Consider the following 11,882-nt stretch of genomic DNA (forward strand, 5'->3'; position numbering starts at 1 on the left):
TATCATACTATTTTTGACCAGACAGCATCAGATAGGTGGGCTATACATACACAGACAGAGGGGGCGCTGTTTCGCTCGCTCGGTGCTTTCTCCGGTGTGATACATCAGCCTCTTGTAAAACATTTTCTTGGTCAACTGCAGTAGGCTACATCCTCCTCACCGATACCATCATCACGTACCGCGCTGCTGATCATTTAAGCAGGAGAACAAGCGAATTTTAGCATTTTTATTTTATGTTGGTGTGGTAGGCTACCCGAGGTGAATGAGTTCTCCGGTTGCGGTTCTTGCGGTGCTGGCCGCTTGCCTTTGCGGTGTGCCTCTGCCTGTGGCTTGTAGTGACCATCTAAATTACAGACCCATCATTGGTAAGCCCTTCCGAACCAGTCTATAGGGTGAATTTGTATGTGTGAGTGTATCTGGAAAGTTCTTTATATGCTGCTGCTGCTGTTAATGTATTATTCTGTGTTATTCTAGAATGTTCTGGGACCATTATTGGAGCTTACCAATTCCGGCATGAAATGGCCCATTCTCTAGGAAGTGAAAAAAAAGAGAAACTCTCACTTCAGAATGTCATCTTGATTGTACAGAGTTATAAAAAAAAGTATATTTTATATTTCATGTTTTTCATTGATCAACATAAATCCTCATGTAGCCATTGCAGCGTTATAGCCAGGCTACTCAATATTTCGCCTTTTTAAAAATGAGGTTGTTTAGAAATGCCTCAGGAATATAGGCTAAGCGGTAAACCAGTCTCTTAAAATCGCCCGTAGACTGAGAGAGAGGAGAGTTAAGAAGAACAACGAACCTGTGAGATGATGACGGCTGTACCTATTAACCACACCTGTCTTCACAGTAACCTTTAACCCCATCCCTCAGCTTTAAAGCAAACCAAGTGGATGGGGTTGTTGCCGTTTTGTTGTTTTTCAAAGGAAAAGGGACTTTTAATGTAATGTAATGTGTTGTTGTAAGTCATGTCCAAGCCAAAACCGTAGCGTGAGGCAGCTTGATGTGCAAGGACACCCCCTAGACATGACGCTAGTCTTGTTGTTTTTGTTGTATTGTAATGGAAAGTGTAATGTAAAGTGTATTGTTATTTCAGGGGTCCTGGCTCAAGAGAACATAGTGGGAGACCCTCATGCTCAGGGATCCTCCTACATCGCTGCTTCCTATGTAAAGTACCTGGAGAGCGCTGGAGCAAGAGTTGTTCCCATAAAAATAAACCGAACAGATGAAGAATATGAGAAGATATTTAACTCAATAAATGGGTGAGTGAAATTATTGTTCACTTATTGTGTTAGCGTGAAGAGATGCCTTCATCAAATAATTAAAATGCGAGGGACTGTAGGCTATTATTAATAATTCTGATTTGATTTTGATTGCTTGATTTGATTTGCTGGCTGATTGATTCTTGTTTTAGGTTGCTGCTACCAGGAGGGGATGTAGACCTGCAGACGTCCCAGTTCAGTCGACTATCAAAGATCTTCTATGATCTGGCTATCAAGGTACATAATATAATCAATGTATAAATTCCATACCCACCAAAATGCAATTAGGTTTTTTATCCCTCATTGACGATGGATCTACATTTGACATTTTAGTCATTTAGCAGACGCTCTTATCCAGAGCGACTTACAACGAATCTACAGATGTATGCAGCTAGTGAGTGCATGCATAATTTTTTATTTTTCATACTGGCCCCCCGTGGGAATCGAACCCACAACCCTGGCGTTGCAAACGCCATGCTCTACCAACTGAGCTACATCCCTGCCGGCCATTCCCTCCCCTACCCTGGACGACGCTGGGACAATTGTGCGCCGCCCCATGGGTCTCCCGGTCGCGGCCGGCTACGACAGGATCTAGAACCAGGATCTCTAGTGGCACAGCTAGCACTGTGATGCAGTGCCTTAGACCACTGCGCCACTCGGGAGGTTATGTATTGGTTATGTATTGCTTCCACCTGTTGAGCAACACCTGTTGGGCAGCGCCCCGGTTGGGCAGTTCCCCGGTTGGTTGGGCAGCGCCCCGGTTGGTTGGGCATCGCCCCGGTTGGTTGGGCAGCGCCCCGGTTGGTTGGGCAGCGCCCCGGTTGGTTGGGCAGCGCCCTGGTTGGTTGGGCAGCGCCCCGGTTGGGCAGCGCCCCGGTTGGTTGGGCAGCGCCCCGGTTGGTTGGGCAGCGCCCCGGTTGGGCAGCGCTCCGGTTGGGCAGCGCTCCGGTTGGGCAGCTCCCCGGTTGGTTGGGCAGCTCCCCGGTTGGTTGGGCAGCGCCCCGGTTGGTTGGGCAGCTCCCCGGTTGGTTGGGCAGCGCCCCGGTTGGGCAGCGTCCCGGTTGGTTCATGTTTTGTTGATGTCTTCCTCTCCCCATGCAGGCCAACGACGCGTCTGATTACTTCCCTATTTGGGGCACGTGCCAGGGCTTCCAGCAGATGACAGTACTGACCAGCAACAAGAACCTTCTGACTCTAACAGACACCAAGGCTGTGGCCCTGCCTCTCACATTCACCCCAGGTCAGAGGCAACACCGTGTTTCTGCAGACTTTATGAGTAAATGCCTACGTTTGTGTGTGAATATTGATATTGGGCCCTGTAAACTGCACAGACCAGGTTTTCCCTCATAGGAGTACAGGGTCGTGTTCACTGGGCAGCAAATAGAAAGACAAACATTGTTTTCCATTGCTTGCCTAAATAATAGAAAAAAAGTCCTCTTGAACACAAGAAACTGAACATTGATCTGGACAATCCATTTTTGACCTTTTTAAAGCTAGAATCTGCAGTTGACATAATAACAAAGCGGACACCCCACCACTGTTTTGGTAAAAAGCAGAGGGATGGGCCTGGAGAAATGTAACCACTCTCAAATTCATAGACTGAGCTATGGATGCAAGGACTGACCATCCATGATATATTATAGATTTACCATGTGTTGAGGCTATACAGTGTTCATTTACATTGTTTATAAACGTTAGAACAAAAAAAGTCGTATATTTTAGGTTCTGATTGGGTACGAAAGGCATTTATAAGTTATATTTTTCAAGAATCAATGGGTATATATCATTAATTTACAAGTCCAAAAATGTATGCGGCAACTAAGGATTGCAGCTTTAATATTTCCGTTGTCTTTGTTTACCACAGCTTTACAGAACAGCCGTCTGTTCAAGGCCTTCCCCAGTGGCCTGCTACAGTCTCTGTCCAAAGACAACATCACCTCCAATTTCCACAGCTGGAGTCTATCGTTACAGGTGCTGACTGATGATGTCAACAAACACACACAGGTCTATGGTACTGTCTGACTGCTGGCTGACTTGTGTTAGGACGGATAGACTTGTTTTAGGACGGATAGACTTGTGTTAGGACGGATAGACTTGTTTTAGGACGGATAGACTTGTTTGAGGACGGATAGACTTGTTTGAGGACGGATAGACTTGTTTGAGGACGGATAGACTTGTGTTAGGAAGGATACATTTTACATTTACATTTTAGTCATTTAGCAGATGCTCTTATCCAGAGCGACTTACAGTTAGTGAGTGCATACATTATTTTTCTTTTTTTAATACTGGCCCCCCGTGGGAATCGAACCCACAACCCTGGCGTTGCAAACGCCATGCTCTACCAACTGAGCTACATCCCTGCCGGCCATTCCCTCCCCTACCCTGGACGACGCTGGGCCAATTGTGCGCCGCCCCATAGACTTGTTTTAGGACGGATAGACTTGTTTTAGGGAAGGATAGACTTGTTTTAGGAAGGATATACTTGTTTTAGGGAAGGATAGACTTGTTTTAGGGAAGAATAGACTTGTTTTAGGGAAGGAAAGAGTACAGAAGTGACCAGAAAGTGTTTGAACGAGCAATATTCTATATAATTAAAATGCCTTTTTATTTTTATGGATTTAAAAACCGACGCGTTTCGGCAGCATGGTATTCGTCATGGTGTACACATGCTGCCAAAACGCATCAGTTCTAAAATCTTTGTTCCATTCAACATGCCATACAAATAAAGGCATTTTAATTCCATGAAGAGTGCCTTTGGCCTCTTTGTTTTTTGATGACCAATGAACCCGTTTTTCCAAAGAGCAGCGATCTACAGAAGCCCTACTATTGTGTACCCTAACAGCGCTTCCTTCCTTCTCTTTTCTACAAGCAATCTATATGTGAATTATTCAATTTGTCAAACCACTGGGCTGGATGTGTAATACCTCCTCAAGCAGTCTCGTTCCGAGGCTATCTGAAGACTTGTTTGAATGTCTGCGTCAGAGTTACCAGAATATGTCTTGTTCTATTCCCTTTTTAGACACTTCAGTTATCCTGTTCCCTAGACTAGAGAAAAAAAAAAAAACTTATTTCTCAGCAACAATGTAACCTTTTTTGAATTCCGGAACATTCCAAAAGAACTAAATGTAAATGTGTTGATTCATGTCACCAGAACTACAGCCGGAATGCCAAACTGAAAAGTTTCTACAAGGTTCTGACCACCAACACAGACGGCAGGAGAGAGTTCATATCTACCATGGAAGGTACTGCACAGCTTCTGAACATGGCTAGAGACACTTTAGTCACAAGTTTCATGTGTCTGTCAAGTGGTAGGCCTAGTCACACCCAGCTGATATCTGTTCAGCTGGTCTTGGTTATCCCAGTCTTGGTACTGTATTTGAACACACTGTTTACTGTAGGTAAACATGATGTAACCATGGGATCCCTGTGTGTGTGTGTGTGCCCGTGCGCAATCCTTCACAAGCAGTGTATATTGATTCACATGTATTCAACTCATGGGTGACGTTTTTAAAATGCTTTCACTTCAGTGTATTGAGAATCAGTCGAGGTCATGTGCACAATACTCCCAGGTCCTAGACTCCCAGGTCCAAGACTCCCAGGTCCAAGACTCCCAGGTCCTAGACTCCCAGGTCCTAGACTCCCAGGTCCTAGACTCCCAGGTCCTAGACTCCCAGGTCCTAGACTCCCAGGTCCTAGACTCCCAGGTCCTAGACTCCCAGGTCCTAGACTCCCAGGTCCAAGACTCCCAGGTCCAAGACTCCCAGGTCCAAGACTCCCAGGTCCAAGACTCCCAGGTCCTAGTCAGCCACACTATAACTGGAGTTTTTATTTTCTCTCGTTTCCTCTCTTGTAGTGAATCCCTATCTGTTCTCTGCGGTCTAATGACTTATACAGTAACCGGGGCCCTAGAGTTGTTCTAGTGTGTGTGTGTATATATATATATAATGTGTATGTTCTCATGTCTGTTTTCTTGTAGCAAACCGCTATCCGTTCTATGCTGTCCAGTGGCACCCTGAGAAGAGTCCCTTTGAGTGGGTAGACAAGCCAGGCATGGTCCACTCTGCTGCCTCCGTCAGAGCATCCTTCTACACGGCACACTTCTTTGTCTCCGAGGGTGAGTTTATTTTAGTCCACTTTTCTTTTAAGCAGGCAAATCAGTGAAGAACAACGCTGGCCTGGTGAGTGACTGTAGAGTTATTGGACTGTAGCTGTATTGGACCGTTGACCTGTAGATGACCCCGTCACCCTACAGTCATACATTGTGTCAGATAAACAAAATTGTATGTTAACCCTACATTACACTAGCCCTTCATTTATACAGTGCATTCGGAAAGTATTCAGACCCCTTGACTTTTTTCACATTTTGTTACGTTACAGCCTTATTTAAAAAATGGACTAAATTGTTTTTTTCCCTCATCAATCTACACACAATACCCCAATATATATATAAGTATTCAGACCCTTTACTCAGTACTTTGTTGAAGTAGCGATTACAGCCTCAAGTCTTCTTGGGTATGACGCTACAAGCTTGGCACACCTGTATTTGTAGAGTTTCTCCCATTATTCTCTGCAGATCCTCTCAAGCTCTGTCAGGTTGGATGGGGAGCTTCGCTGCACATCTATTTTTAGAGATGTTCGATCGGGTTCAAGTCCGGGCTCTGGTTGGGCCCCTCGAGGACAGTCAGAGACTTGTCCCGAAGCCACTCGTGCGTTGTCTTGGCTGTGTGCTTAGGGTCATTGTCCTGTTGGAAGGTGAACCTTCGCCCCAGTCTGAGGTCCTGAGCGCTCTGGAGCAGGTTTTCATCAAGGATCTCTCTGTACTTTGCTCCATTCATCTTTCCGTCGATCCTGACTAGTCTCCCAGTCCCTGCCACTGAAGAACATCCCCACAGCATGATGCTGCCACCACCATGCTTCACCGTAGGAATGGTGCCAGGTTTCCTCCAGACGTGACACTTGGCATTCTGGCCAAAGAGTTCAATCTTGGTTTCATCAGACCGTGAGAATCTGGTTTCTCATGGTCTGAGAGTCTTTAGGTGCCTTTTGGCAAACTCCAAGCGGGCTGTCATGTGCCTTTTACTGAGGAGTGGCTTCCATCTGGCCACTCTACCATAAAGGCCTGATTGGTGGAGTGCTGCAGAGATGGTTGTCAGCTGATATCCTGTGGTCCTCTGTAGCTCAGCTGGTAGAGCACGGCGCTTGTAACGCCAAGGTAGTGGGTTCGATCCCCGGGACCACCCATACACAAAAAATTTATGCACGCACGACTGTAAGTCGCTTTGGATAAAAGCGTCTGCTAAATGGCATATTATTATTATTATATATCAGCTGAATGTGACTAGGCCCTTCTCCCCCGATTGCTCAGTTTGGCCGGGCGGCCAGCTCTAGGAAGAGTCTTGGTGATTCCAAGCTTCTTCCATTTAAGAATGATGGAGGCCAATGTACAGTGAGGGAAAAAAAGTATTTGATCCCCTGCTGATTTTGTACGTTTGCCCACTGACAAAGAAATGATCAGTCTATCATTTTAATGGTAGGTTTATTTGAACAGTGAGAGACAGAATAACAACAAAAAAATCCAGAAAAACGCATGTCAAAAATGTTATAAATTGATTAGCATTTTAATGAGGAAAATAAGTATTTGACCCCTCAGCAAAACATGACGTAGTACTTGGTGGCAAAACCCTTGTTGGCGATCACAGAGGTCAGACGTTTCTTGTAGTTGGCCACCAGGTTTGCACACATCTCAGGAGGGATTTTGTCCCACTCCTCTTTGCAGATCTTCTCCAAGTCATTAAGGTTTCGAGGCTGACGTTTGGCAACTCGAACCTTCAGCTCCCTCCACAGATTTTCTATGGGATTAAGGTCTGGAGACTGGCTAGGCCACTCCAGGACCTTAATGGGCTTCTTCTTGAGCCACTCCTTTGTTGCCTTGGCCGTGTGTTTTGGGCCATTGTCATGCTAGAATACCCATCCACGACCCATTTTCAATGCCCTGGCTGAGGGAAGGAGGTTCTCACCCCGTCCATCGTCCATGTCCTGTCCCGTTAGCAGAAAAACACCCCCAAAGCATAATGTTTCCACCTCCATGTTTGACGGTGGGGATGGTGTTCTTGGGGTCATAGGCAGCATTCCTCCTCCTCCAAACACGGCGAGTTGAGTTGATGCCAAAGAGCTCGATTTTGGTCTCATCTGACCACAACACTTTCACCCAGTTCTCCTCTGAATCATTCAGATGTTCATTGGCAAACTTCAGACAGGCATGTGTATGTGCTTTCTTGAGCAGGGGGACCTTGCGGGCGCTGCAGGATTTCAGTCCTTCATGGCGTAGTGTGTTACCAATTGTTTTCTTGGTGACTATGGTCCCAGCTGCCTTGAGATCATTGACAAGATCCTCCCGTGTAGTTCTGGGCTGATCCCTCATCGTTCTCATGATCATTGCAACTCCACAAGGTGAGATCTTGCATGGAGCCCCAGGCCGAGGGAGATTGACAGTACTTTTGTGTTTCTTCCACTTGCGAATAATCGCACCAACTGTTGTCACCTTCTCACCAAGCTGCTTGGCGATGGTCTTGTAGCCCATTCCAGCCTTGTGTAGGTCTACAATCTTGTCCCTGACATCCTTGGAGAGCTCTTTGGTCTTGGCCATGGTGGAGAGTTTGGAATCTGATTGATTGATTGCTTCTGTGGACAGGTGTCTTTTATACAGGTAACAAGCTGAGATTAGGAGCACTCCCTTTAAGAGTGTGCTCCTAATCTCAGCTCGTTACCTGTATAAAAGACACCTGGGAGCCAGAAATCTTTCTGATTGAGAGGGGGTCAAATACTTATTTCCCTCATTAAAATGCAAATCAATTTATACACATTTTTGACATGCGTTTTTCTGGATTTTGTTGTTGTTATTCTGTCTCTCACTGTTCAAATAAACCTACCATTAAAATGATAGACTGATCATGTCTTTGTCAGTTGGCAAACGTACAAAATCAGCAGGGGATCAAATACTTTTTTCCATCACTGTGCTCTTGGGGACCTTCAATGCTGCAGCATTTTTTTGGTACCCTTCCCCAGATCTGTGCCTCGACGCAATCCTGTCTCAAAGCTCTACGGACAATTCCTTCGACCTCATGGCTTGGTTTTTGCTCTGACATGCACTGTCAACTGTGGGACCTTATATAGACAGGTGTGTGCCTTTCCAAATCATGTCCAATCAATTGAATTTACCACAGGTGGACTCCAATCAAGTTGTAGACACATCTCAAGGATGATCAATGGAAACCGGATGCACCTGAGCTCAATTTTGAGTCTCATAGCAAAAGGTTTGAATACTTATATAAATAAGGTATTTCTGTTTTTTATTTTGTATAAATTCGCAAAAATTTCCTCACCTGTTTTCACTTTCTCATTATGGGGTATTGTGTGTAGATTGAGAATTTTGTATTTATTTAATTCATTTTAGAAAAAGGATGTAACGTAACAAAATGTGGAAAAGGTCAAGGGGTCTGAATAAACGGAAACCAATTGTTACTTAAAGTCTTCATGTACTTGATGTGCTGGTTAACAACATGCATAGTAAAGTTTGCTTAACTATATACATTTATATATTTTACTGTCCTGACTACAACACAAAGCATATTGAAACATGGTGGCATTGGTACTCTGAATACTTTCCGAATGTACTGTACATGACGCTAGCCTGGTTAGTTTAACCACCTCCCTTCTATTACTGTGAAGAGTATGGTTGGCTACAACACACTGAACAAACATAGAAACGCAACATGTAAAGTGTTGGTCCCATGTCTCATGAGCGGAAATAAAATATCCCAGAAATTGTCCATATGCACAAAGCTTATTTCTCTCAAATGTTGTGCACAAATTTGTTTTTATATCCCTGTTAGTGAGCATTTCTCCTTTGCCAAGATAATCCATCCACCTGACAGGTGTGGCTTATCAAGAAGCTGATTAAACAGCATGATATTTACACAGGTGCACCTTGTGCTGGGGACAATAAAAGGCCACTCTAAAATGTGCAGTTTTGTTACACAACACAATGCCACAGATGTCGCAAGTTTTGAGGGAGTGTGTAATTGGCATGCTGACTGTAGGAATGTCCACCAGAGCTGTTGCCAGAGAATTGGATGTTAATTTTTCTACCATTCTTGTTTTAGAGAATTTGGCAGTACGTCCAACCGGCCTCACAACCGCAGACCGTGTGTAACCACGCCTCCGGTATTTACACAACCAAATAATTTCTGCACCAACTGTCAGAAACCGTCTCAGGGAAGTTCATTTGCATGCTCATCGTCCAAGGTCTTGAGTTTGGCATCGTAACCAACTTCAGTGGTTAAATGTTCACCTTCGATGGCCACTGGCACGCTGGATATTTTTGATCAGTGTGTGTGTGTGTGTGTGTGTGTGTGTGTGTGTGTGTGTGTGTGTGTGTGTGTGTTTGTATATATATATATATATATATATATATATACCAGTCAAAAGTTTGGACACCTACTCATTCCAGGGTTTTTCTTTTTCTTTTTTACTATTTTCTACATTGTAGAATAATAGGGAAGACATCAAAACTGTGAAATAACACATATGGAATCATGTAGTAACCAAAAAAGTGTTAAACAAATCAAAATATATTTGAGATTCTTCAAAATAGCCACCCTTTGCCTTGATGACAGCTTTTCACACTCTTGGTATTTTCTCAACCAGCTTCATGAGGTAGTCACCTGGAATGCATTTCAATTAACAGGTGTGCCTTGTTAAAAGTTAATTTGTGGAATGTCTTTCCATCCAATTTTATTTGTCACATACACGTGTTTAGCAGATGTTATAGCAGGTGTAGCGAAATGCTTGTGCTTCTAGCTCCGACAGTGCAGTAATATCTAACAAGTAATATCTAACAATTTCACAACATATACCTAAAACACACAAAACTAGGAAGGAATGGGATTTAATAATATATACATATATGGACAAGCAATGACAGAGCGGCATGGACTAAGATACAGTAGAATATTATAGAATAGAATGCAGTATATACATATGAGATGAGTAGTGCAAGATATGTAAACATTATTAAAGTGACTAGTGTTCCATTTCTTAAAGTGGCCAGTGATTTCAATAGGCAGCAGCAGCCTCTAATGTGCTAGTGATGGCTATTTAACAGTCTGATGGCCTTGAGATTGAAGTTGTTTTTCAGTCTCTCTGTCTCAGCTTTGATGCACCTCTACTGACCTCGCCTTCTGGATGATAGCGGGGTGAACAGGCAGTGGCTTGGGTGGTTGATGTCCTTGATGATCTTTTTGGCCTTCCTGTGACATCGGGTGCTGTATGTGTCTTGGAGGGCGGGTAGTTTGCCCCCGGTAATGCGTTCGGCAGACCGCACCACCCTCTGGAGAGCCCTGCAGTTGCGGGCAGTGCAGTTGCCGTACCAGGCGGTGATACAGCCCGACAGGATGCTCTCAATTGTGCATCTGTAAAAGTTTGGAGCCGTTTGAGCCAATCAGTTGTGTTGTGACAAGGTATGGATGGTATACAGAAGATAGCCCTATTTGGTAAAGGACCAAGTCCATATTATGGCAAGAACAGCTCAAATAAGCAAAGAGAAACGACAGTCCATCATTACTTTAAGACATTAAGGTCAGTCAATACGGAAAATTTCAAGAACTTTGAAAGTTTCTTCAAGTGCAGTTGCAAAAACCATCAAGCGCTATGATGAAACTGGCTCTCAGGAATGGAAGACCCAGAGTGCACCTCTGCTGCAGAAGTGTGCCTTGTTAAAAGTTTTTTTTTATATTTATGTTCAGTGTAGTAGTAGGCCTGTAGTGTAGTAGTAGATCTGGGAGTAGCATTTAACACCGTTAGCTAACATCTTCTGTTCTCTTCATCCTCCTGTTCACAGCCATGAAGAATCATCACAAGTTCTCTTCAGCCAGTGAGGAGGAGAGGGCTCTCATCTACAACTATTCTCCTGTCTTCACAGGTCTAGATGGTATATTTGTGCAAAATTATTACTTTGATTAGATTAATAATTGATTATAGTCTATATACCTTTTTAAAACTGTAAAATAAACTGCATTTGTATTTGAGCTCTGATTTGTAGCTGTAAAAACTGTGGATCAGTGGTTATTGCAGTTGATGCAAGTTGTTGCTTTTGGATGATTCTAAGAATGTTACCTTTTTTTACATGGTTTGGAGTCTTGAGAAATGTGTGTTGTTTAAAAAAAAAAATGTTTGTTGAAATATGTTGGATGTAAAGATATTGTTTTATTAATGGGAAAATATGTGCATTCTTACTGCCATTACGACAACGTCTGAAAACAGAACGAAACTGCCTGCACACGAATGCAAAAAGTATTCTGAATTAATCTACTGTTTGTAATGCATTGATGGCACATTTTAGTGCCGTCACATTTTAGTCATTTAGCAGACGCTCTTATCCAGAGCAACTTACAGGAGCAATTAGGGTTAAGTGCCTTGCTTAAGGGCACATCGACAGATTTTTCACCTAGTCGGCTCGGGGATTAGAACCAGCGACCTTTCGGTTACTGGCACAACGCTCTTACCCACTAAGCTACCTGCCACACATTAGTGTTTGTGTGTCAAACTAATAAAGTCAGC

At 43.8% G+C, this 11,882-nt stretch overlaps 1 protein-coding gene across 1 annotated transcript; it reads left to right on the forward strand.

Annotated features, from left to right (window-relative positions):
• Positions 1–234: 234 nt before the first annotated feature.
• LOC311138961 (gamma-glutamyl hydrolase-like) lies at positions 235–11,882 on the forward strand. The gene is made up of 8 exons (XM_084173778.1): positions 235–365; positions 1,100–1,265; positions 1,418–1,502; positions 2,367–2,505; positions 3,130–3,236; positions 4,417–4,507; positions 5,242–5,379; positions 11,164–11,882. Exons 1-8 carry the CDS (start codon positions 263–265, stop codon positions 11,283–11,285), a joined length of 951 nt encoding a protein of 316 aa, XP_084029904.1. The 5' UTR covers positions 235–262; the 3' UTR covers positions 11,286–11,882.

This window comes from Coregonus lavaretus (genome assembly GCF_964263955.1).
Source record: "Coregonus lavaretus genome assembly, chromosome: 12".
NCBI classification, from domain to species: Eukaryota; Metazoa; Chordata; class Actinopteri; order Salmoniformes; family Salmonidae; genus Coregonus; species Coregonus lavaretus.

Excerpts from the sequence above, each read along its gene's own strand:
- LOC311138961 (XM_084173778.1), top strand. The coding sequence starts at position 263 with ATGAGTTCTCCGGTTGCGGTTCTTGCGGTGCTGGCCGCTTGCCTTTGC. Across the intron at positions 3,237-4,416 it reads GCTGGAGTCTATCGTTACAG|AACTACAGCCGGAATGCCAA; the intron begins GTGCTGACTGAT and ends TCATGTCACCAG. Across the intron at positions 4,508-5,241 it reads GTTCATATCTACCATGGAAG|CAAACCGCTATCCGTTCTAT; the intron begins GTACTGCACAGC and ends GTTTTCTTGTAG.